General features: G+C 38.8%; 2 protein-coding genes and 1 pseudogene across 2 annotated transcripts in view; 2 read left to right on the top strand and 1 right to left on the bottom strand.

Moving 5' to 3' along the window:
- RECQL (RecQ like helicase) overlaps positions 1–10,479 on the bottom strand; it is a 48,188-nt gene extending 37,709 nt beyond the window's left edge. The window contains exons 1-2 of the mRNA XM_046672877.1: positions 10,408–10,479; positions 8,062–8,109 (exon numbers count right to left, since the gene is read on the bottom strand). Coding sequence (XP_046528833.1) covers positions 8,062–8,077 — 16 coding nt within the window. The 5' untranslated portion in view covers positions 8,078–8,109; positions 10,408–10,479. The remainder of the gene's footprint in view (positions 1–8,061; positions 8,110–10,407) is intronic.
- On the top strand, positions 4,647–5,045 carry LOC124245515 (ubiquitin-like protein ATG12; annotated as a pseudogene).
- Positions 10,480–10,645: 166 nt separating the features above from the next.
- On the top strand, positions 10,646–23,261 carry GOLT1B (golgi transport 1B). Its single transcript, XM_046639453.1, has 5 exons — positions 10,646–10,791; positions 16,196–16,287; positions 17,681–17,859; positions 18,748–18,829; positions 20,719–23,261. Exons 1-5 carry the CDS (start codon positions 10,767–10,769, stop codon positions 20,755–20,757), a joined length of 417 nt encoding a protein of 138 aa, XP_046495409.1. The 5' UTR covers positions 10,646–10,766; the 3' UTR covers positions 20,758–23,261.
- Positions 23,262–26,666: the final 3,405 nt, after the last annotated feature.

The raw sequence follows: 26,666 nt of genomic DNA, 5'->3' as shown, positions 1-26,666 counted from the left end.
AAGGAGTGAGACTCCGCAGTCGGGATGGGAATATCTGAGCCGATTCCAATGGAGCAGGAGACCTTCAATCACTAAATTCTACCAAGTCTCTTTTGCCCTTTCTCTCTTTTCTCAGCCTCCTTCTGCCTGAAATACCTGTAGTGGTCTTTCCTAAGGTAGTTGCCTTGCAAGGGATTGCTAATCCCCCTAAGGTTCTGCCCCACCCACCCCTGGCCCCCAGAGCTTCAAGAGCTAGGAAACTCAAGAGGAAGAGGTACAAAATTGACCTGTGAGAAGACACAAAACACACCAAAAGAGTTGCATTTGCCAATATATATCACTATAATTCTAGGGAATATATGTGGGAAGAGATCCTGAGGGTAATAAATCAGGGTGGACAGAATATAATATTGAAAGAAGCTAAAGTTATTGATATGGACTCAATAAGAAATGCTGGATTGAGTGTGCTAAATATAGTGGCCAGGAGTGGATCTAATAATTTATTTAGTTGGTTGTCAGAAACCTGGCCCCAAAGATGAATATCAGAAAGTTGGGACGGAATGACACAGTTATAGAGTCCAACGAAGTTGAAGGACTAGCACTTCCTGGGTATGCTTTAAAGGCCAGGATCCAGATGCTTAAGGAGATGGGAGTGCCAGAGTGGATTATCAGATGGACTGACCACCCACTCTCTTGTTGTCCCAGGTCAACAAGGAGGATCTAGAGGACACTCCCTTCACCAAAGCTGTGAGAAATACATTAGTGAGGGGAGCCCCAAGCATCCCTGAAGAGTTCTGGAGTGGCTGTTCTCTGTAAGCCAGGAATGATCGTGGGAAGTACTGCCTTTGAACTAGACTACCTGAATCACTAAGAATGACGGATTCCAAGGTATTGGAGCTAAATGGTACTAACTCAATTCATGACCAAAGAAAAGGCAGATGTGGTTGCCATAACAGGCAATAAGAGCAAAAGCAGTAATCAGAATGGTCTGACCCACAGAGATCCTCAGCATTGGCTGGTTGATCATGATGCCCCTAAAATGGAAATAGATTACTTGATTTGTATACGCAGAATACAAAGCCCTCATTCTGGTCAACAGAAGACTGATATGAACCACCACGACAGAGTTACAGTCCTTCAAGCAGCTGCCAGAAATGAGCCAATTTACAGACCCAGAGTCTGCTGAATAAAGTGGAGGTTGGGGACCTTCAAGAAAGGATTCTACTACACAGCTAAACATTTACGTAGTAAATCTTTCCATTAGTCTTCTCCAGAGAAACTTATCATGGTAACTGTGTATTAGGGGAGGGAAAACAACTTCTCAGGAAAATAACTCATTACTAGACATTAACTCTAAACTGATAATTCTTGGAGGACCAAAATGCCATGGCGATCCACCAGTCAGATCATAGACTGGAATGATACAAGTCAGGTGGTCAACGCCATTTTGCTCAGGTCCATCATATAGTGGGCCCAGGAGGTCCTCTAACCCACTGGGTGGCTATTTCCCCAGTTCCAGAATGTGTAATTAGAACAGATGTATTCAGCAACTGACCAAAGCCACACATTGGTCCCTTTGCCCATTAGTAAGGACTATTATGGAAGAAATGACCAGGCGGAAGTCAGTATAACTGCCCTTACCTACCAAAACAGTGAATAGTATTGTTTCTCCCCTACCTAGGATTGATAGGCCCAGGAATCAGGGGTGGAAATGGGAGTGGCTCCTCTTATTATTACCTTCTAGTGATCCACTAGTGAAATGTTTGCTTGCCATCCCTGAAACTTTGGACTCTGTTGGTCTAGAGGTCTTACTTTGCAAGGAAGAAACGCTTCTACCAGGAGAAAAAGCAATGGTTCCATTTAACTGGAAGTTGACTGCGTCTTGGCCACTTTGGGTTCCTCGTGCCAGTAAGTTAACAGGCATAGAGGGGGTTACAGTATTGGCTGGGGTGACTGATTCTGACTATTAAAGGGAAATTGGATTGCTGTGACACTATAGAGAGAAGGAGGAGTAGGTTTGGAATGCAGGGGATCCTCTAGGACGCCTTTGGGTATTGCCATGTCCTGTGATTAAACTTAATGGAGAACTACAAAAACCAAATACAAGCAAACTACCGAGGCAAGCCCCCACCACACAAGGACCCAGGGCCATGTGAGGTGCTTCCTGAGAGCAAAGGCATACGGAATGGGAAGCTGAAGAAGGTAGTTATAAAATAACTACGACCACATGACCAGCTGAGAAATGAGAACTACAACAGCTATAAGCATTTCTTCCTGATTTAGATATTCATACATAAACCACATTTGGGTTTTTTTTTTTTTGGTGGTGGTGGTGGGTTATGGATTGATTCACTGATTGATTTTGGTCCCTTCTCCTATTCTCCTAACATCTAAAATAAAATGTGTCTCCAGTAGCTGATATTATATCGCAGATTTCAAGTTAGAGAACTATCAAGGGGGATGTGATTCAGCATGAAGAGGAATGAGGATCTTCCAAAGACGAATGAAAAGACTACGTGCCTTCTTTGGGGGAGAGGCCAGTGTATATTTGGTTGTACAAGGGACAGTTGTGTCATGTTGGGCAACCAGAGATTTGGAAGGTAGATGCAAAGCAGTAGGTATATTTTCCTTATTTAAGAAGGTCAGAGTAAAGTCAGCAACTCCAGCGGCTGCTCGATATCCTTGGGGAAACAGCAGGGCCCACAGCTCCTCCAGGTCCTCTTGGTTCTCCTCCCTCAGCTTCTTGGAAGGCTCAGCCAGGCTGTACGCACCTCCATGTGGAAGTACACCAGCTCTCTGACGGGTCTACTGCATCATCCAAGTTGGAGGCTTTGAGACAATGAGAGCCCCATATAGGTTCCGGTAAGAAACATCTTTACAGGTTGCTGCCTGTTTTTGCACTTCCCATGGCACATCCACCTTCTCTTCTCGACTGCTGGCTCTGCTGACTTTAGGACCAGTGCCAGACACACAGGCAACACCCATCAAGAAAGAGCTCAGCCACTCCCCATAATCACATAAGGTGTAGTCCCGACAGCAAATGCCTTACATCACTCACGGTGGCTCTGCTTCTCTGATCAAATCCTACCGGACAGAGATGTGAATGTCAACCCATGCTGACTGACCCAATTCCTGATTGACTAAGAATGTAAGAAAGTATAGCTAGTTGTAATAAATCAGAGTCTTTTAATGTTTTTGTTCAAATTATACCATTTCCTTTTTTTCCCTAACATTGGCACCTGAGCTAACATCTGCTGCCAATCTTCTTTTTTTTCCCCCTCTTCTTCTTCTTCTCCCCAAAGCCCCCCAGTATATAGTTGTATATTCTGGCTGTACGTCCTTCTGGTCGTGCTATGTGGGATGCTGCCTCAATATGGCCAGATGAGCGGTGCCATGTCTGTGCCCAGGATCCAAACCAGGGAAACCCTGGGCCGCCGAAGTGGAGCATGCAAACTTAACCACTCAGCCACGGGGCCGGCCCCTAAATTACACCATTTCTAATGCTGGTAAGTACAACACAAGACTTTTACTAGAGGAGATGAGATTAAAGAGTCCAGTGAAGGATTTCAACAATCCATAATGAAGAGGGACTGTAAGCCACAGCTACTATAGCTCAAGAGCACAGTGAATTGAGTGCGGATGGCACTCCAGCGTTCCTAAGCTTACAGCTGAGGCATGGGAGGTACCATTCTTCAGAAACAGCATATTTTCTACCAGCATCCCAAACTGAAGTTAACAATGAAAGGAAAGTGATTAGCCACCATGGAAGCCATCAAATCCAAAGCAACAAACCGTGTGAAGGCAATTTCAAAGAGGCATTTCCAATATAGTTGAAGTGGGTAGAACAATAGAAGAGGTGGGTTTATCTGAAATGGCAACAATATTGTGAATGCAATTATTCAAAGTAAGCATCTCTTCTTAAATAAAATTTACCTATTTCATTATTCAGTTACTTTTAACTCATATCCTAGTGATAAAGCTTGAAGTCTTATTAAGTAGAATAACTAACATACACAATCCAAAAATTACCATATTGAACTGAATCTCTTAAATCCCCATTTTCATCTCTAAGTAAAGAACACTTGGGTTAGCATTTAATAGAACTTAAATTGCTACCAGTTATTATTAACAATTAGACTGTGAGAATAAGTTGTGAGACAAAGCCAAAACTTATGTCACTATTTTTTTCATATTTATATTTCCATAAATTATAAAGTTGGGGGGAGGGGAGAGGATTCCATATTTAAGAAAACCATTCCTTTAAAGTTTGAAAAGAACCTAACCTCGTTTCCCACTGCTGAAGCTAGTATGCAGCAAAGGCCATATTCACTATACCTTACAAAAGACTGAAAAATCACTATAGCCTAAGTTCCCCACCCCTGCCACCCACCTCTTAACCAAACAGATAGCGAGATCTCACTGATAAGCACAATACAATCTGGTCAAGTTTACAGAAACAAATAATGGATGGAAATACATCAAAATACCAAGAGTAGCTGCCTGGAAAAGGTAGAATGGACGTTTTCCTTTTACCCTTTAAAAACACTTAACTCCACTTATAAGAACTTATCTTAAGGAAACAAACAGAGAAGCACACAAAGCTATAGATTCAAAGATGTTCAATACAGCATTTTCTATGTTTTAAAAATGGAAACAGACCAAGCAAGATGGCTGAGGAGCCAGCGTCCACGCTGCAGCTCCCTCCCTCAACTGCTGTGATGGCGAAGGACCTATGGAGGTCTCCCCAGGAACAGCCACTCTGGAGCCCCCTTCTTCCCCTGCAGTCTCCCTCAGAACAAAGGAATCTGCCACTGACACCAAGAAAAAAAGTGACATCCTGCTAAAGGCTGTGGGAGACACCCCTACCATGACGACAAAGTGGGATGTAGAGTGAACCCGAACCATCCACGGACTCACTGACTTCACCAAAAAGTTCCTTAAACTGTAGCCTCAGAACAGTTGTGTATCTATGTGAATCAGTCCTGTGCCCCGTCCCCAGATGGGGAAGTTGGAACCCTCTTGTTAAACTGGTCCTACATCACTGCAACTCTCAGGCATGGGGATAAACTACAGAGAAAAAGATCTTTCTATATTAAAATGAATCTTCACAAAGGTAACGGCTCTGAAAAGTTTTGCTACTTGTAGCAAGAAACTCGTGCATATGATCTACTCAACATGTATCTACTACGACCCATGTTTATGCATAGAAAAACATCCAGAGGAGATAGACTCACAAAAATGGGATTGGTATTAACACACAAATCATCAAAACGATTGACATGAGAGTCTACCCATTACTACAACTATTGCCCAGAGGTGCCTCCAAGGTCTTGAAAAGCAGCCTGACTGTATAATGTACAAAGCTTCTTTATTACCAGCGCTCAAAACCACTGAAATCGTTTCCTTGTAGAATTAGCGCTCTGCTGATTTTTTCCCACTGTAAAAGCCAACTTACTAAAGGATTCTTTTTGAGCTTATTCAGGTAAGTTCCAATTGTCTGGGCCATGGGATACGCCTTTTCTCATTCACATTTTACATCTACAGTGCTACCTTATGAAACAAAGTCACATTGACCTGCTGGCTTTATCCCTCATGTACTCCAGTAGAGGGCAGCGCAGTGGACAGAAAGAGTTGGGCAGTTTGGTTTTACATCTTTTCCAGAGGATAACGGAGGAAAAAAGCTGTTCCTGCTAATTTCTAGCAAACACCTAGCCGAGAGAGCGCTCCTGCTGACACACAGAAAGACTACTTCAGAGAATATGTATGGTTGAGATTCAATTATTTTATTGGAAAACAGAGGGAATTTTACAAATTCTGGACAAAGGAGTCTACAGCTATTTTCAGTCCCACCGTTTAATGATTCTTGAGTCCCAGAGGTTATAACTGTGGTGTTATCCTGTCTCTTATTTTCCCAGCATCAAAAGCACTCAATGAGTAAACCTGGCAATATCTTCCAGCTTTTTATAATGGGTTTTCCAACTTGAAAATGCTCAAGAAATAGTCTTAGGTTTTATGTGTATTTCATGCCATGACTAAAAGTACCATTTTACTGATGCTACTAGACTGGTAATTGTTTGAAGTGAGATTTAACTTTTTTCTTCATTCTGTATTATATTAATAATGCAGCATTAAAAACAAGCATTCCAATGAATTGAATGGAGTGTTCAAATAAATAAATAATAAAATGGAGACAGTCTAAAAGTTCAATTCTAAAAGATCAAGTAACATTATTCATTTAATGTCACTTCAAAACAAAATACAGTGCAGATATTAAAAATAGAATATTTACAACATAGAATTTAACAATACACTTATATTCTATATTTACATTATGTTTTTTAAAAATCACATTACAAAACAATATGTACAAAATGTTAAAGTGTGTATTTTTTGTTTTGTTTTGTTTTGCTGAGGAAGATTTGCCCTGAGCTAACATCTGTGCCAATCTTCTTCTATTTTGTATGTGGGTCACTGCCAAAGCATGGCCACCACCAAGTGGTGTCAAAGCATGGCCACCACCAAGTGGTGTGGGTCCACATCTAGGAACCCAATCTGGGCTGCCAAAGTAGAGCATATCAAACTGTTAAAAATTTTGTTGAAAAATAATACATCTAAATGCTACAGTATTAATCTGCATAGTGAGATTAGAAGTGATTTATATTTTCTACTTTATAATTTCTTTGGTTCCTAGAATTCTATCAAAAACCATATCATTCCTTGGAACCCTTATGCATTGCTGGTAGGAATGTAAAATGGTGCAGCCACTATGGACAACAGTATGGCAGTTCCTCAAAAAATTAAACATAGTGGAGCCGGCCCAGTGGTGTTGCGGTTAAGTACGCATGCACCACTTCGGTGGCCCAGGGTTTACCAGTTCAGATCCCAGATGCAGACCTGAGCACTGCTTATCAAGCCATGCTGTGGCAAGTGTCCCACATATAAAATAGAGGAAGATGGGCACAGATGTTAGCTCAGGACTAATCTTCCTTAGAGAATTGGTGGCAGATGTTAGCTCAGGGCTAATCTTCCTGAAAAAAAGAAATTAACCATAGAAATACCATGTAGACCCAGCAATTTCACTTCTAGGTGTATACCCAAAAGAACTGAGAGCAGGGATTCAAATAGTTATTTGTACATCAATGTTCATAGGGGCATTATTCACAATAGCCAAAAGGTGAAGCAACTCAAATGTCCACTGACAGACAAACAAAAGGTGGTATATACATACAGTGGAATATTATTCAGCCTTAAAAATATACATGTTACAAAAATGGATGAACCTCAAAGACATTATGCTATGTAGAATAAGTCAGATACATAAGGACAAATATTCTATGATTCCACTTTTATATGACATACCTAGAATTCAGAGAGTCAAATTCATAGAGTCAGAAAGCAGACTAGTGTTATCAGGGGTTTCAGGGAAGGCAATAATGGAGAGTTATTGTTTAATGGGTACAGATTTCAGTTTGGAATGAGGAAAACTTCTGGAGATAGATATTAGCGATGGCTGTACAACAATGTGAATACATTTAATACCACTGAACTGTTCACTTAAAAATACTTAAAATGGGGGCTGGCCCAGTGGCACAGTGGTTAAGTACACACATTCTGCTTTGGCAGCCCCGGGTTCACCAGTTTGGATCCCGGGTGCAGACCTACATACCGCTTGGCAAGCCATGCTGTGGCAGGCGTCCCACGTATAAAGTAGAGGAAGATTGGCACGGATGTTAGCTCAGGGCTAGTCTTCCTCAGCAAAAAGAGGAGGATTGGCAGCAGGTGTTAGCTCAGGGCTAATCTTACTCAGAAAAAAAAATAGTTAAAATGGTAAATTTTAAGTATATTTTACCACAATAAAAAAAAATCTGAAAAAACATCATTTCTATCATCAGAATTTTTAAAACAAGTATTTTTTAAATTTATTTTTATTTACTTATTTTTATTAAAACTCTTTTTTAGGGAAGTTTAGGGTTCACAGCAAAATTGAGAGGAAGGTACAGAAAAAATCAAATACTATTTTCAAAGAACATGCAATTACAAACAGAACAGAATGAACTACACAATGTAATCATTTCCACTAACCTGAAACGGATGCCATTCTAAAATTGAATTGGAGATCCAAATTTCTTTCTAAAAATAGGGGAAAAAAAGACATAGTAACAATTTCTTTAAAGCAGTACTAGTGATAATGCTCAATCAATAATAATCTGTCACTACTAGGCATTAAAAGTGTTAAAAAGTAAATTATATATTGCAGTGACCTTTCAGTAAGGACTATTGATTCTTCCCATGAAAATTTTTATGGAACATCCACTAGATTTCAGAGAAGTGGCGAAAGTCAGTAAACATATAATAACAAGTACAACATCAATAACATCAAATATCCACCAGAGACAAAGTGATGCAGCAAAAAAGACTGAAGCTTTGAGGCTAAACAGATTTCGCACTAAACTACTGAGATATCTTAGTGAAGTTAAGTAACCTGTTCCTCTCAGCCTCTTTCTCCATCTGTAAAATTGGGATGAGAGAACCTATCTTATAAATAACAAGTGGGATAGATTCAAATGTCCCAGATTAAGCAAAATCCATCAACATAAATACTCAAATTAATCATTTAGCATTTTACTGAATACTTGCTTTAAAGAGTTACATTTAGGCTCAGTTTTAAAGAGGAATTGGTACTGTGTGGAAGGGTCAGATTTCAGAAGGAGAGAACAGGAAAAGGTCAGAAGTGGGGAAAAACATGGCTTATAGTAAGGAATTCTAAACACCTGTGAATGACTAAAACTTAAGAGATATATGAGCACGTGGCAGGAGATGAGGCTTGAGGGTAGAAACTTTAGATGGCCCATAATCCCCATGAACACCTCTCCCAACTCTGATACGGACAAGCAACATTTTCTAAAACTAACTTAGAACGTTCTCCAAAAGTAGCTTCAGCATCACCCTACCCTTATCCAGACTGCTGAGCTTATGTCCATCCTAATGTAGAATTCTGAAGCTACCACTAGGCTGGAAAAATAGGCAGGGTCTTCTGTGCCTTGCTAAGAAGTTTGGAATAGCCACACCACTAAAAGATATTTAAGTAGGGGAGTAAACCAAGGACTTCTAATTCTTTGGCTATATAAATATCTCTTTATCACTTTGTGGAAATCTAATTCTCCTTCTCTAGACTGTAAGGTTTCCAGCAGGGCAGGGCAGCGGTTGAGTCTCTTCACCTTTGTGTTCACATAGCCCAGCAAAGTGCCTGACACACAGTGCAGGCTCAGGTTTGCTGAAATCAAAAGCAAAGGCCTTCTCCACTCTTATGAAAGAAGATAACCTGTAACCATTTTTTCCCCAGTTTTAAACAACTCCTTTGATTATACTGTTAAAAAACTGCTCATAAATTCCTTTCCCAAATGATGTGATCTAACAGCAAAAGATACCTCAACACAAAATATGTTCAGAAATTAATGAGCTATAGCAGGTCTGTCAGAAGTATAAGGTAGGCACTGTTAAAATCAAAAACAGAGACCAGACCTGAAAATTCACTGAGCAGACGAAACCATTTTAGTCATATAAACAAAGTTTAATTTAGTTTCTTTTGTAAGAGTAACGTGACCTGGGACATTTCTTGCTTACGCCTCTGGAAATCATATGCAAAACTTACACTGTTTCCCAAGGTTGATATGAGGTAACCACTCATCAATTCTCTATCGTTTAAGAAAATGCTAATATTTTAACCAATCACTGTGAAGACTAAACAGTCACTACCTTCTCACTATATTAAGTGCTTTCTAGCAATATACCCCTGAGCCTCATTCCATGTTTTGGTCTGAGTGCTCCCACTTTGTGAACTTTTTGGTGTGTGCACAATACGCCTACTTTGGTGATTCATTCATTGATTTTACTTCCGCTACTTCTAAACTGTCGACAGCACTCACAGGAAATATTTTGGGCGGTCACAGCCAGTCATCGATGCTGGAGGAAATGCCACTAAGGTACCACGGACTAAATCAGACACGCATCTCCCCTCTCCCGCCTCCTGCGTTTAGAGGCAATAGCAATTTAATACCCTCCCATACATTTACACGTCCCCAGGGATATTTCCCGATAAACGGTGGTTACCAAGCTTTAGCGAGCAAGCTTCCTGCATGGAAAAGGCTAGAAATAAAAAGAGAACGGTCGGCAGTCGAACGTGCCCCTAAAGGCCCGAGATGCATTAGAGCCGGGGATGCTTAACGCCCGTTTCTCCCTGACAATGTACTGGTGCAAGAAAGTGATCTGCGATACACCCGCCTCGCCCGCAGGCAGGAAAAAGAAAAATCAGCCCTTTCAGAGGTTAACAGACGTTACCCCCAGAATCTCTCCCTAAAGAAGCCCCCACTGTCCCCATCTGCCCAGCCTCCGACCCCAAGGCGCCCCGGACTCAGCACCGCTACGCACCTGTTTCAGCCGCTCTCCAATAAAAACTTCCCGCCACCAGGCTTTCCTTTCTCTCCAGCCGGGAGCATCCACCCTTCCGGGTCGCTCCGTTCAACCAATTGCAACTAACACCCTTCTCTAATTGGTCAAGGGTGTGGCCACCATGCGCGTCACCGAACAAGACTAGTGGTGATTGGTTGATCTTGGGAGCGGGTTTAACCAATGGAAAGCGGTCTTGATGTTGGGGTGGGGGTGGCTGCGTGTTTCCGGAAGACGTGGCGGCTCTCATCTAGGCTGCTTCCCGGCTTCATTTCTCCCGACGTTGCTTCCCACCCTGGGCCCCCCGACGTGCTGTCGCCGCTGTCTTCACCCCTGCAACCATGATCTCCTTAACGGACACCCAGAGTAAGCACTTACCCCGGGGCCTCCGCCTCGAGCCCCACACACTCCTGGGTCTCGCCCGCCCGCCCCTCCGCCTCTCCGGCCAGGGCAATGAATGAAGGTCCGTGTTGGGGGCGGCGGCCTGCGAGGCTGAGCTAGGGCTGCGGGGACCTGGAAGGCTGCCTTGAGGGCGTGGGGGCTGGACTTGCAGTCGCGGACCTGACCTGGGCGGAGAGTTAGTGGGGTCTCAGGAGACGCCCGAGCTGGCGCGGGGGGAGCCTTCGTGGAGCGTCTGTCTCGCACCAGGGTCGCGCCTCTGGCTCCCAGGGAGCTGGTGCTTTGTCCTGCTGACGGCCACAAGAGAAAGTTTGATGCCGGGCCCCTATCCTAGGGGACATTTCTGCACGTGACATACTTGGGGTCCTGTACAAGTTACTGGCTGGTTGTTTGGGAGGCGCTATTTTACATGTCACCTATTGAAGGCTCTTTCTGAAAATATGCTTACACCTCAATATTTTGAATTTTCGCCTTTTGCCACCCCTGGAAGCAGCCTTCCAAAAATACCTTCAAACAACTTCACTTTTCTGCCAGTTAACGTTTCCACAATAGTAAAAAGCCACTTTGTGTTCAGTTAAACAACTTTTTTCGTTAATATGGTGTACTGTGTTTTGTGGATTATTATTTTAGCATAGCTTTCTGCCTCCCACAGAGTTCTCCAGGCCTATCTTCTGTCTCAGGTTAACATTGCTGTTTCCTTTTCTTTCAATATAACGTTTCCAATTTTCTACCTGTTTTTGTGTCTATCTTAATAATTTTTTGTTTACATTTCTGCCCAACCCTGTGCTGCTTCTCTTTTGATGGTGGTGATAGTCTTTTTGCCTCAACTTTGCTTTATCTGCCACGCCTTTGTTTTCTTTTTCTGGTTAACTTACTCGGATTTTCAAGATTTTAAGAATTAAACAGTGTATTGAAATGAAAATAGAATTTCATTTAAAATACCCTTTTTTAAAGTGGAGACTTAAGGTTTGGGTTCAAGTCATGGGTGACTTGAACTTCACAGAGCTTCTAAGGTCTTCCACACACACTACCACTCCAGTCAGGTTCCCTTCCTTCCTGAGGTTCAACTGGGTCTGCACCCTGGGGCCATCTGCGCTGGCCCAGGAAGGGTGCCCATTTTGATCTATTGGCCTCACTTCTTCTGGTCAGAGAAAATATAGGTATAGTCCCTTTTTTTTCTTAAGCAATTGTATAAAAGCATGTTCTTTTAGTTTACTATGTGCTTTCATATAAGTCATTATGCTTAATTCTTATAAGAGCCCTACAAGGCAGAGAGGGGTATATCGTGTTTATAAATTAAAGGCGATTCAAAAGAAATTCAGTGTGTGGTCATAAGGAAAGTGATAGAAACAAGTCTTGACCCCAGGTCAGCTGACTTAAAACCTTTGTTCTTTTCACTGTACCCTACTAGCATCTGAGACAACTTGACATAAAGTTTATTTGGATCTTAGAATGATGAAATTCTTCCATAGCAAAAATAGTTTCAATATTAGATATTTATCCTGTAGAATTATACATTTTTTGAGAGAGAGAGATCGTGTAGGATATTGGGAGGCTGTTTTCTTAATGATGCACAGTGCTCTGTTCCTCTTGACTGATACTCAAAATTAAAATTAGGTTGTCCAAAGAGATTAGCAGGATTTAGTTTCTACATCATTTTCCTATCTAAAGTATTATTACTCCTCCTCTCTGAGTCTATGATTATTACATAGATAAAAATATGAATTACTTATGCAGTGCCCAGAGACTCTCACCTATTGAAGACTTCTTCTAGGGGCAGGTGCCTGATTTACATCCTTCCAAAAGCCAGAACAAGGGGGTTGGGTAGGAATAGGGGCAGAATAGGAAGCGTTCTCCTCACTTCATTAAATTGATGAGGAAGATGAAATTATACTCTTTGCTGCTCATTTGCCAAATGTTTTAGGTAGGACAGTGGATTGGAACAAAAAATGATTGGGGAACCAAAGCTCTTTGGATTTCAAATGCTGTTTATGTGTGTGTTTCACTGCAGGAATTGGCCGTCATTCAAGTGATTTGCCAGAATTATTCTGGGATTCCGATTCTGGGAGAGGGTGACCAAGTACTGATCAGAATAAATAGCCATTCATAATTGTTTTAAGGTTTTCTATAATAGCATTCTATGCCCCCCCCCCCAAAAAAAACCTGGAAAATTTATTGAGGGGGATGGAGTGAGGCAGTTCCTGTGCTGCCTCTAAATTTTTACTTCATTATGTCACATTGCCCAAAATTCTACCATGATATTCAGTTGATATTCAGTGGAGTTCTTTATTGTGAAATTTTTTGTTTTTTAAAGGGCATAGTAAGAAAGTCAGTGCTGCTTTAAAATATTGTAAACAAGATACCAAAATGCTAACAGTGATTGCCATTGGATTAAACGTATCTTTCCTTATGAAAATTCTACAATGAGCTTTTTATTTCAGACAAATTCATTTTATTAGATTGCTTTTACCAGATTTTCCTTTAAAAACGCACACACACGGGGAGGAGAAGTGAAGGTTTGCTAATGCACAAAAGGAAGATAAATCTGTTTTGCTGGGTATGATTCTGGTGGTGAGAGGGCAGCTCTGTGTAGGGCTTTAATACCCAGAGGGCTTATGAATGCGCTGGCATAGGGAAGAAGGGAATTCCGGAGGTGAGAAAAGGGCACAGTGAGGTCAGTTTGAGACGTTTGGCCCATTCAGATCAGAGAATACGTGGCAACATCATGCCAGTGTCACTTTTTGCAAAGCTGATACAGGCAACTGTGTCTTGCTGGACTCCACTGGATGAAGCAGTAGGAATGTTTTTGTCCCCATGTTAAAGTTGTAAGCTGTGGGGCCTGGCCCCGTGGCCAAGTGGTTAGGTTCGTGCGCTCCGCTGCAGGCGGCCCAGTGGTTCCTCAGTTCGAATCCTGGGCGTGGACGTGGCACTGCTCATCAAGCCACGCTGGGGCAGCATCCCACATGTCACAACTAGAAGGACCCACAACTAAGAATATACAACTATGTACCAGGGGCTTTGGGGAGAAAAAGGAAAAAATAAAATCTTAAAAAAAAAAAAGCTGTAAGCTGTGGAGTCTGAAGACTGGATTTGAAGTCTAGTATGACTCCACAGTGCCACTACCCTTCCTCCCCACCCCCAGACGCATACACATTTGCTGATTCTGAGATCCAGGGTAAGTTCCTAATCTCTGAGAAGTTGGTTGCCTATATGAGACATGGGGCGCATGCTACTTTTTAACCTCACAGTTTTGTTAAAGTAATTACAACATAGTTTTTGTAAACATTTCATTAAGCGTAAAATCATATTCAGACATTGTCCTTTTTCACCACAGTCCATTTTTAATAGTTCTACTGACATCTACTTATGTTAGATAAACTAATCACATTAAACTTGAACCACCTAAAGACACTCCTCTAGAAGTTCGCTATACTCCCATGCCCTTGACTTTCGTTAACCCAACATATTGAACCTGAAAAAAAAATCCTGTGGGAAGCAGTGTGGCACACGATCTTTGGCTTCAAATAGACCTGAGTTCAAATGCCTAACCAGAAGTGGGACCTTAAGCAAATTAAATCAGTTCTCTAAACCTCAGTTTCCTCCCTCTCTAAAGTGATGTAACGATACCGACCTTGGAGTAGTATTGGGAGGATAAGTTATTTACGAGGTAGCCCACCTCATAATGGCTAATTCCTGGTAAGTTCTCAGTACATAAAGTGTATTTCCATATCATTTCCTTTCTGTTGAGCAAATATCTCAAAATTTTTATGTTATCATTAGGATAATTTGTGAAAAGATAGAAATTAGTCATGTTCAAATAACTCAGCGGCCAGTGATTAAATCCTAGCTACTGAATAGTTACTTAATGGAATTTTACTTGTTCTTTTGACCATAGTATCCTCTAGGAAATTATGTCTCACATCTAACCAGTTATTTTGGTAAATTTTCTTAAAGCATTTAAACATGAAAGTATCAGCCTCAAATTGTCACAGGAATTTGCATCTGTGGAATATACTTAGCAGTATATTTATAGACAGCTGAATTCTTTCAGACTAACTTTGGAAGAAAAAGGTAGCTGGAATGGAAGGAGTAGTTAACTGTAAATTGAGGAGGTGGAGGATGTGGAAAAAAGTATGTGATATAAATTTCCAACTCATCAGAACATTTTATATGGCTTAAAATTTTTTTTAAGAAGCAGTGACCTAGATTTTAGCCTTCTGGAGCTGAGGCAAAAATGTTAAGTAACAGATCAGAAATCACTAATAGTGTATTTAAAATTGTGTTTCCAAAAGTACGATGGTTTCTGCTCTGATTCATTGTTTTATGCAGATAGTGCGTCTAGGTAAACTAAGGATTGGTGACTTTCCTGAAAACAAAGCGAAAGTGATCAAGGAGGTGATTTAGTGGATTGTGCTTTGCAGCATTAACAGAAAAGCACAACTGTAACCTTAGAAAGTTAAGACTCTTCAGACTGAAAAGAGAAGTCCTAGAGAATGTAAAGGCAATAAAATTATTAGTTTTATATACGGAGTGAACGTAGACTTCAAAGCCTACACTTTGTCCACCACTGTATACTCGGTACCTACAACAGCTGCAGCATCTAGGACTTGATCAACAGTTCTTTGTTTTGAATCAAAGAGTAAAAACCCGGAATATTAATATTAAGTAAGACAGTATTCTTTGAAACTTTGGAGAGGTGATTATAGGACTCTTAGACTAAATCTGGATTCATAGTTTAGATAAAGTTCTAGAAGATAAATCCATGATAAGCCATCAAGAAGTTAAAAGTGATGCCTAACCTTCTGCAGATTAACTTGAGAAGACAGCGACCTGATTCTCAAAGTATTTCCTGTTGTCACTGTGAGAAGCAGTGTATAATAGAGTGAAATACATTGTGCTGACCTACCGTAGCATTTCCACTGAGTTAAATAAGGAATTAATTTTAAGAAGGGGAAAGAAGGAACTACAGATATTGTGCGTATAAATAACAGTCGTAGACTATGAAAGGAGATAAATAGTAAAAGTAAACCCATATATTTAGGTCTGGTGTCAGAGGGGTTCTTGAGAGGGAAAAAATATATAACCAAACTTAGAATCCTGATTTATCTTCCTCTCTTATGGGTATGTTTGTAAGAAATGCTGTCTCATGTAAGGATTAGAAATTTCCATTCATAGTTTAAATTGTGAGGTAATTTGCTGATGTTAATTTGTTGTCCATCTTAATAAATGTCATTATAAAGTTAACCTGAAATGTTGGGGACCTATTTCCTTATGTCAGCCAAAAGAAAAACTGAAAAATTTTCTTAGTTTACAGGGATCGTAGTGTAACTTTAATTTTTCTCTACCCTTAACCGTGTAACTTATATTGCAGAAATTGGAATGGGATTAACAGGATTTGGAGTGTTTTTCCTGTTCTTTGGAATGATTCTCTTTTTTGACAAAGCACTACTGGCTATTGGAAATGTGAGTTTTTCAATATATATTTTTACTAAATTCATAAGGAAAGTTTAACTACAAATAAACTATTGCCTACTATTAAATTTGGGGGAAATAATTTACTGTTACGCATATAAAGATTCCTGTTAGATTCTCTGTTTCCATCCAGAATAAGACCTGTCAGCCTTCTGTTTAAATAAAAGGTAAACACTTAATGAGGTTTTCTAATTCCGTGACCACTCTGTTAAGTGTTTGCTACGTGATTTACAGTAGATTAAATCAAGGCTGCTTCTAAATAGTTCAAAATAGGTGACTTGATAGCCCCCGTGTCTTGGTTAATTTGCTAATATGTTTTTACTTTAAACATCTGAAATTTCACATTTGGTTCAATAGCATAAAATAAACAGATTTTTTTAAAACCATTTAAACCTTTTAAAAATATATCTCTATTAGTTGACTTGCTAAGAAGGGTATGTATATTGTTGGTTTGGAATGTGTTCATGAATGGAGGTTGTACAAGAGTTCTAGAAACAAATAATAATCCTTCTACAAGGGCAAGAAAGTCACTGAATGATGATTAAATATCTTTTGAAGTGTATATTACCATTGGGCTTTTCATTGGAAAATATAAAAGATAACAAAATTGCTATTTTGATAAATAATAATATAAATGGCATTGGTATCTCAGAATATAAGGCTTAACCATTAGGCTTAGTAAATTTTTGTGTGAAATATTCTTCCCTAGAGAAAGTTAATGAAGAAGGGCAATATTTGGGAATAAATCCTGGGGAAAAGCAAGCTTTTAATAGATGACCGTTTCTTGTCTGCTGTCTGAAAACATACAAAATATATGTATATCTGAGAACACATGGCTGTATTTTTATTTCTGCTGCCACCAGATATTCTGGAATTAATAAACTAGAATCTTCTTCCTGGTTTTGCATGGTTTCTTCTACTATCAGCTCGGCCATGTCAGTATTTCTTCCATCCATAGGAACTCCTATAGCCCATGGTGAAGTTTTCAGAACCAGGAGTACCTTTCGAGTGACATGTTGATGGGCAGCTTCCCTCTCTTGCCGTGCCACTCATCTTCTTTAGTAAGCCATCCCCATCTAGCTAACCTGGGAAAACCACTGCAGATTCAGATGCCCATTGGTAACATCTCATCTTTGTTTCTCTTTCTCTCCATTTAATCAACATAGCAGAGGACTGAGAAGAGTGGAATACACCTACAACCTTAACATGCTTAGCCCACTCCTTGATTCTGCCTGTTGGTGTGCATGGTCGTTTTCTCTGGCCAGTTGCCAACATTAAAAGCCAGATGTGCTTATTTTTATTATACTTAGCTTTGAGCTTACTTTTCCAATTTATGCAGTGTGTTTACCTACTTTTTCTATGTTGCCTTTTCTTTTTCTTCTAGGTTTTATTTGTAGCTGGCTTGGCTTTTGTAATTGGTTTAGAAAGAACATTCAGATTCTTCTTCCAAAAACATAAAATGAAAGCTACAGGATTTTTCCTGGGAGGTGTTTTTGTAGTCCTTATTGGTTGGCCTTTGATAGGCATGATATTCGAAATTTATGGATTCTTTCTCTTGTTCAGGTAAGGCAATTCTATTTTTTCTCTTTCAATAAACCAGTATGTTAAATAATTATTACAAAATCCCAGATATTTGCATCAGCATGAATAAGAAGATTATAATTGTCTTAAATGTATTTTTGTTTACATTGAATCCTTTTCTTGCAGTTTTAGATAACTCAGTCAACTATAAAAATGTTTATTGAATGTAGATGATTGCCTATCTAAGGGTATAAATTATCTTGTATTTTCAATGCAATAAAATTCATTTGATTGACATTTTAAGGCACTGTCTTTATGTTTGCTGTTTTCATCAACTAAGCATATACATAGATAGATCCAGCATTTTAATACATAGAATCTAATACTGCATAGTCACTGCCACTTGATGGCAATTTTGTTAGTGCATATACATATTAGAAAATTTTATACCAAATACAGTATGGGAGATTTTGATCAGTTAGCATTTTACAAATTACGATTATCAAGTGAATAAACAATAGTATGCAATGTGAGAAAATACCTTTAAGTAAGGTTGACTTAAGTATTTATTCAAGAAATATATATCCTTTGTCTTCTGTCTGCCAGGCACAGTATTACCAATAGGAGATGTAAAAATGAATTAAATGCCAAATCTACTTTAGAGAATCTCTTGTTTCTAATATGGGAAATAGACTGTAAAGGTACCAGTAGAATATAGTAGTAATATTGTTACAGATGTATATGCAAAATATTATAGGTGTGTAATTAAGGAAAAGATCAAACCCAGGGAGAGATAAGAAATGTTAACTGAAGTTTGAAGTCTCTAAAGCATTCAGAATTTTAGCAGGATCCTTTCTGTGTGTCTGGTTAGCGATTGATTTTGGTAATAGAGAATGTATAAGTTCTAACAACTCTTTTTCCCTCTCCAAGGGGCTTCTTTCCTGTGGTCGTTGGCTTTATTAGAAGAGTGCCAGTCCTTGGATCCCTCTTGAATTTACCTGGAATTAGATCAGTAAGTAATCATATATTTGGAAATAGAACTTTTAAACCATCAAAATAAATAACTCTTGATGCTCTTTGCTTCTAGAAGTTTGAGTAATTGATACATGATTAACTGATAAGTTTTTTATGATGGTTGTATCACATACACCATGGTTACCAAGCATACCAGAGAAAATAATCATTGCTAAAGTTACAAGGCCTAAAATTTTGTTTCACTGTATCCATTTTTAATGTTGTTCTCTATTTTTTAATATAACTGAGATTGATATGCTCTGCAACCTTTCTCTTTGAGAGTTCAAGACACTTTTCAGTTAACTTTTATATGATCTCTAATTTTAGAAGTAATAATATAAAAAGGACATCATTATTTCTTAGAAATATTTTCTTTCTTAGATTGTATCACCAGATGCAGTGCATTAAGACAATTAAATAAAGCACTATTATACTGCGAGTCAGATGATAAAATTCTGTTCCTAGCTCCACGCACAATTTGAACTGTCTTATCAGATCTGTTTCTCCAGGGTGGGCCATCAACTTCCTAAAATTGTTTACAGATTTCTGTAGATTTTTCTGGAGAGACAGTCCATAGCATTTATTGAATTCTCAAAGAGCTAAAGGATGGCTTACCCACTGGAAGAATGGGTACCACTATAAGCCTAATCTCATTTCCATCCTCAAGTCAATTTTAGAGTCAGAACATCACAGCCCAGACAACCTAGGTATTTGAAGTTATCTTTGGAGAGAGAATGTTGTGCTTCCTCTCCACCTAAATTTACCTTAAAATTCTAGTGACTCCTTGAGTACTTTCAGAGCAACTTTAGTTACAGTATGCCAGGCATCTATTTGTGATAATATAAAATGTTAGAACGTAGGCTTATAGGGGTATGTCCTGATTTCATTGGCATTAATCTCCAAACTCATACAGTAGTCAAACGTTATTTATACTTAGAATGGCTTTCAAATTATTGAAACTTCTAGTTATAGAGTTGTAATCATTATTCGTGTCCTTAATTTAAGGATTCTTCAGTATTTGCATAAATGACACCCAATACCATAAATTATGTTTCCTATGTTATTACTTCATTATAGTAAATGCTTAAGTGAAAATGTGAATAGTGAAATGGAAGAAGAGTTAGATGATGGCTAGATTTCTATGGTAGCTTGGGTTATGTAACTTTTAATGTCTCCACTAATTACTTTGTTTCAATATTTGTTTGCATCACCATCTGGAATGCTGAAGAAAGCCCACTTGCTTTATATATGGGGTGGAGTAACCAAAGTAAATAACCGCTTACGTTAATGTGTGTTAAAACTTATATTCAGTAATTATAAATTTACGCTTGCATCATTACATCTATTTTTAATGCCATTGCCGCTTTCAGTATTAAGTCCAGAATACACATTTAAAGTATTTTTAGTCAATAGCTGTTGTTAATTATTGAACTTAATGGAGTTAAATCTGTTTGTTCAAAGACTACATAGGCCCAGAAGAGATCCACAGTAATGGTCAGTTGAAATATCTTATTGGGTTCATTAATGCATGAATGGCTGACATTTCAGCTTTTTATTTTTTATTTTTTTGTTAAGCTAACAGTGTTAACTTCATTTTATCCAATTTTTTTATTCATTGTGTTGCATTTCTCGTGTTGCACCCTTAAAGTCACATATATGTATAACATGTCATGCAAAAACAACTTTTAGAGAAAAAAATTTTTATACACCTTTACGTGTCAGAGGATAGTGGTGAGTAATACTGAATTAGTCATTGTCAGTCATACCTTAAATTTCCACAAATCTTCTTATAAAGCTGGGTTTTTAAGTCAACATTTAAAATGTTAATATAATGTTATATAATACTGTAGGCTTTCTTTTAATTATCTGTTTTTCTTCTCTTTGCAGTTTGTAGATAAAGTTGGAGAAAGCAACAATATGGTATAACAACAATTGAACTGAAGACTCATTTAAAATATTGTATTATTTATAAAATCCTTCGAAGACTATTCAGCACAAAATTAAATCACATGAAATAGCTTGCAATGTTCTTTACAGAAGTTTAAAACATATAGCCTACAAAATACCAACAGCAGTTAACAAAGAAGCAGTGAAAACAGGCTTCTAATCAAGTGATCTGAGATGTCAGCAAGCAAATTGAAGGAGATGAAATCTATGTTACAATGCATATTGAAACTCTTGAAGGCACTTTTTATTTTTCCACAATGTGCGAAACACAGCCATCCTTAGAGAACTGTGGTGCCTGTTTCTTTTCTTTCTATTTTGAAGGTGCAGGAGCACCCTTAGGCATTTGCTTTTTAGAAACGTCCACTGCAATGGCAAAAATATTTCCACTTGCACTGTGTCTCTGAAAGTGATGCATGAGTTCAATTGGATTATGGCTTTTTAATGTATTAAAACCAAGGAAAACCCAGTTTTGATGTATGAATCACTTTTTTTTGTAAACATGGTTAAAATAAAACTTTTATGATTCTTCTGAATCTGAATATTTTAAAGCCAGATGAAAATCTAAACTAGATAGTCTCTGTTGGAAGATACAAAGGTCATTCTTTACTAGCTTTTAGTTCCTCAGTTAGAGCTGACTAAGCACTTGTTTTGGTCAGCAACACACTCTGGAAATACTCATACTTCTTGGGAGTCTGACCTAAGTATCTATCATTCATTACGTGTACGCAGTTAACAAAAAGCATTCTAGACCATGAAGAAGTCTGTTACGCAGCTTGTTTCATTAAGTAGTCTTTTGTTTAAGATATGAAATGATGCAAACCAAATGGGTTTTTCCACGTCATGATAGAGTTTTTCTTTCTTTTTCCTTCTTTTTTTTTTTAATTTTAGCAGTTCTATTATTTTGCTTTACATAAATCAAAGTAACTAACTATTGCTAATGTTTACTTTAAGAGGTAGCATGTTAAAAGGTTAAACTTACAGCTATCTTTTAAGGGCTATTCATGTAAGCTGAGTTCTTCCCTTATTTTCAGCTTTTTCCTAACATAAAAATCAATATGCATGATGTATGCTTCATAGGATCATTCTTCATCTTGAATTCATGGAGAAGATATCTGAATTCACATGCTGAAGTTATTTTGCTGTAATTAAACTGGCTATAGTTTTTAAAAATGTGACACTAAAAAAATGATGGTTTTTTTTCTGCTCTTGCTGCTTGACAGGCAGTAAGAAACAGTGGTTGTTGCTTCATTAGTAGTTTTCCAAGGTGGCAGTTTTGTGGTAGATGTAGGAACACATTTCAACAGCCATGGTACTATTTGTTTTACCACTAATGATTGCACTATTTACTTTTTTTTTTAAACAGTTGCAAAGCTTTTTAATGCATAAAATCATAATTGAAATTAGCGATTTTTATTTACAAACGTCTACAAAATATGTTACAGCTTGTTATTTTTAGTTAAATTGCTTAATGCACAGAGAACTCCCAACCTTGCTCGTCTAAAGAAGGAAAGACTTGGTATATAGCCTGATGGTTCAGTCTTGTGGATTACTGTCTCTTTGGTACTGGCATTTGACATATGACATAATCTGTGAAAACAGATGATATTGACAAAATGAGACTCCTACCTCAATAGTTGTTGAATAATAAAAGACCTAGCATTGTGTCTAATAGTCTTCAAAAAAGTAATATCCTCACTTGGAGAGTGTCAAATATATACATATTTCAGGATTGACTTGTACAAGTTGCCCTCTAGGACTCAGTTATACATATTTTTGACTGACCCGTGTTATTTATAGTGGCTAGATAATTCTGCCTTTTTAGAGCAAGAACAGTATCTGTTAATGTAGGAACTGTTATCTGTTAATAAAGGAACATCTGTATTAACTTCTTTGTAGACATAAATTTCTATCAAAATGTTCTTTGCACTGTAACAGAGATCTCTTTTTCAACAATCTTATTTCAGAAAGCATTCTTAGACAGAAGCATGTAAATGATTTGATAATCTCCCAGTCCTTAGTAAGATTGAGAGGCTCGAGCAGTTTTCAGTTTTCAATCAATCCACTATTAATCTCAAATGTGAGTTTGGGACTGCTTGGCAGCATTGTATATTTCTTATTCAGAACCATTGATGCGGCTCTATTTTTAAACACACTAGTCTTCTGACAGAAAGCTCTGTACGTTGTATTGTTTCTTCCTTTCCCAAGTTAGCCTTCTGTCTTTGTGACAAAAATGTACTTTGATTATTGCTATAAAGATGGAGGAAAAGGTCTAATACTGCTTAGCCTTAAGTGTTTCTGGCATTGTTCAAATGTATTTTCTGTAACAGAAACATATCTGGAATGTTTTTCTTTTCCCCTTATAAATTGTAATTCCTGGAATACTGCTGCTTTAAAAAGTCTCACAGTCAGATTATATGATCTAACAATTGAATATTGTAAATACATTTGTCTTACCTCTCAATAAAAGGGTACTTTTCTATTCATTGGTGGTTGTCTTAGTCAGCTCGGGCTGCTGTAGCAAAATCCCATAGACTGGGTGACTTAAACAACGTTTATTTCTCATGGTTCTGGATGCTGGCAAGTCCAAAATCCAGGTGCTGACAGAATCAGTTACTGGTGAGGACCCTCTTTCTGGCTTGCAGACAACTTCCTTCTCACTGTGTTCCTCACATGGTCAAGAGAGAGCACGAGCAAGCTCCAGTTTTTCTTCCTCTTCTTAGAAGGACACTAATCCCTCCATGGAGGCCGCATCTTCATAGCCTCATCTAAACCTAATTACCTCCCAAAGGCCCCAGGTTCAAATATCATCATAGTAAGGGTTAGGGCTTCAACACAGGAATTCTGGGGAGACACTAGTCCTCAACAGTGCTCAAGTAGATCTTTATTATGAAATTCTAAATTCTGAAAATTAACTTAGCATTACACAGTATCCCACCTCATTTTTTAAAAATTAGCCTTATGTGAAATTTTCTTTTATATAAGATGGTCATCGCATCTTTTCTTTCCATCTGCCACCTGTATCCCTGTAGGAGGTTGGACACAGAAGTAGCATGTCCCAAATCCTTCATTGGCTGACACACTTGCACGACCTTACCTTTACTAGCTCTCAAGACCTAAAGGTCATCCCTGTCGTATCTTTCTTGACCCACTAGGTCAAAACAGCTGGTTTTTCTTTGTCCTCTCATAGAACTTTGCATTAGTTTGTATTTATTCGGTCATAAAAAGATTCTTGAGGTTCAAAGCCTTATGTAAAAGGAAGATGGAAAGATATCAGCTGATGAACGAGGAGTTTTATTTTGGATAGCAGGCCTTCTTGGTGCCTCTAAAGCCCCTCCTGAAACTGGTAGCCTTTTGGGGAAATTACTTCTTCCACCTGTTTGTGAGACAACTGGCTATGGGGCCGACTGGCCCTGGCACAGAATAAAGCCAAAGTAGGAGATTGAACCCCATGACCTCATTCATCCTACACCAAAATCCTCTATCATCAAAGAAGTAATTTGGATATTTTAGTATCATAATAACCATATTATCCATGTAATCTTATCCCAAGATAGGAGCTATTTTCTATGTGAATGCCATAATCACTGACTTTGTAAAAATACAGTTTAAATAGTGACAGTTATTGTTTAAATGGGGCCAGAGCACCACCCAGTCAACTATTTAGATACCGTCAGTGACACAGGCAAAATGTTCTTCATTGAGTATGCCTTTAAAAAGGGTTTAGGGTCCAATTTGTTCAATGCCCACTGCCTGATCATGTCAGCAGAATAAAATTCAATGGTTTTATCCATTAACTTTTTTATCAGTAACTTTTCTTGGCCCATCTCTAGGTTTAGATCTGTAAATATTTTAAAATTTTGTAATTCAACAAAAACATTTTATTGAAAGTCAATGCCCTTTTAGAACAAACGCATTCTGGCATGTTACTTTTGATAAGACTGCAATATTGATAATATGTCAAAACCATTCTCTTCACTTGTGCATATTATGCTGAAAATGGCAGCTTTGACGTAAAACATCTGCTTGTGAATTCGTTAGCTAAACTGTTACAAACAAACCACACTCATTTATTTTTCCTTAAAATTGTAAATTCAAAACATGATTTTACTGGCAATTCACTTTCCTGTCCCTCCTTCTAAAACCTTTATGTATTTTTGGTATGGAGAGCAGAAAAAGGCATTTTACTCATTTATTAGGTAACATAGTAATTAGACTACACTTATGAGTTCATTTAAAACATAAACACTTGCATAATTTTATTTCCTTTATTGCTCTCTTTCAGAAGCTGCTACAATCCCTTGAAATTAAATCCTAAAATCCAACATTTAAAGGAATTTAAAATTTTATCCAGTTTTGGTGTTAAACTTTTTTTTTTTTTTTGAGGAAGATTAGCCCTGAGCTAACATCTGCTGCCAATCCTCCTCTTTTTGCTGAGGAAGACTGGTCCTGAGCTAACATCCGTGCCCATCTTCCTCTACTTTATATGTGGGACGCCTACCACAGCATAGCTTGCCAAGCGGTGCCATGTCCGCCCCCGGGATCCGAACCTGCGAACCCCAGGCTACTGTAGAGGAATGTGCGCACTTAACCACTGGGCCATTGGGCCGGCCCCTGGTGTTAAACTTTTTAGTCCGTAATTTTTCTCTTTCTCCTCTTCTAAGACAGTGGGAAACACTACATTAATGGTTCTGGCTCCTTCTTGCTTTACTTACTCTTTAAAGAGAGGAAATACTCTCAAGTTTCCACCCACAAACTACTTTCTATATTCCATTCTCATTTACTAGCCGAACTTCAACCTTCTTGTCTGCACATAACTATCAAGTCTGAACATCAAGTGCCCAAATCTCAATGTCTTTTTGAAAGATTGGGTATTTGCAGGTAGACATCATCAGCACCTCAAACTTAAATGCCCAACCAACTTAGCCGTTCTCTCCCCACACTCCCTGTATTTCTATTGCTAGGCACTCTCCCAGTCACAGACTCGAAGGTTTAGTTTTTATCACTGCTTATAACCTCTAAAGCTTTGCTACTCAACATGTTCAAGGATCAGTAGAGTAGCACCCATCGGTATCCCCTGGGAGCTTACCAGAAATGCAGAATCTCAGGCCCCACCCCAGCTGTACTGAACTGGAATCCGCATTTTAACAAGATTCCCGGGTGATTCACATGCACATTAATACCTGAGGAGCACTGCTCTAACTTTTATTTTTTTATTTTTTTAAAGATGTTATTTATTTTTTCCTTTTTCTCCCCAAAGCCCCACCCCCCCGGTACATAGTTGCATATTCTTCGTTGTGGGTCCTTCTAGTTATGGCATGTGGGACGCCACCTCAGCGTGGTCTGACGAGCAGTGCCATGTCCACACCCAGGATTCAAACCAATGAAATACTGGGCCCGCCTGCAGTGGAACGCGCGAACTTAACCACTCAGCCACGGGGCCAGCCCCTGCTATAACTTTTAGAAGAAAGGGACCATCTCGCTTATCCATGGTACCTTAGTGTATGGGGGCTCTCAGGTTCTTGCTCAATATTTGCCTATGGATGTAACTCTATCAACTGAATATTGACACATTTGGATCCCATCCCTCTTGCCTTCTATGAATTCCCTTTTGTACTTCTCTTCTACAACATCAATTTCTCCTTCTCCATTGATCATCGCCATCAGCATACATGTCCTGCAAATGGTTTCTTCATTGTCATCAAGAGACACCAACTGACCTGACTGATTTAAGCAAAAGAGGACTTTATTAAAAGGACACTGCCAGTGGAATACCATCCCCTCTAGCACCGGATGCTGGAATCTGCCACTAGCACTGTGGCCAGTATTGCCCCAACAAACTCAAGCTTACCACAGCCAGTGCTGCACCAGGAAGTGTTTCTCCTGATCCC

The sequence above is a fragment of the Equus quagga genome, chromosome 1 (assembly GCF_021613505.1).
Source record: "Equus quagga isolate Etosha38 chromosome 1, UCLA_HA_Equagga_1.0, whole genome shotgun sequence".
Taxonomy (NCBI): domain Eukaryota; kingdom Metazoa; phylum Chordata; class Mammalia; order Perissodactyla; family Equidae; genus Equus; species Equus quagga.
The sequence above is the reverse complement of the archived record's forward strand: the minus strand, read 5'-3'. Positions and strand labels throughout refer to the sequence as shown.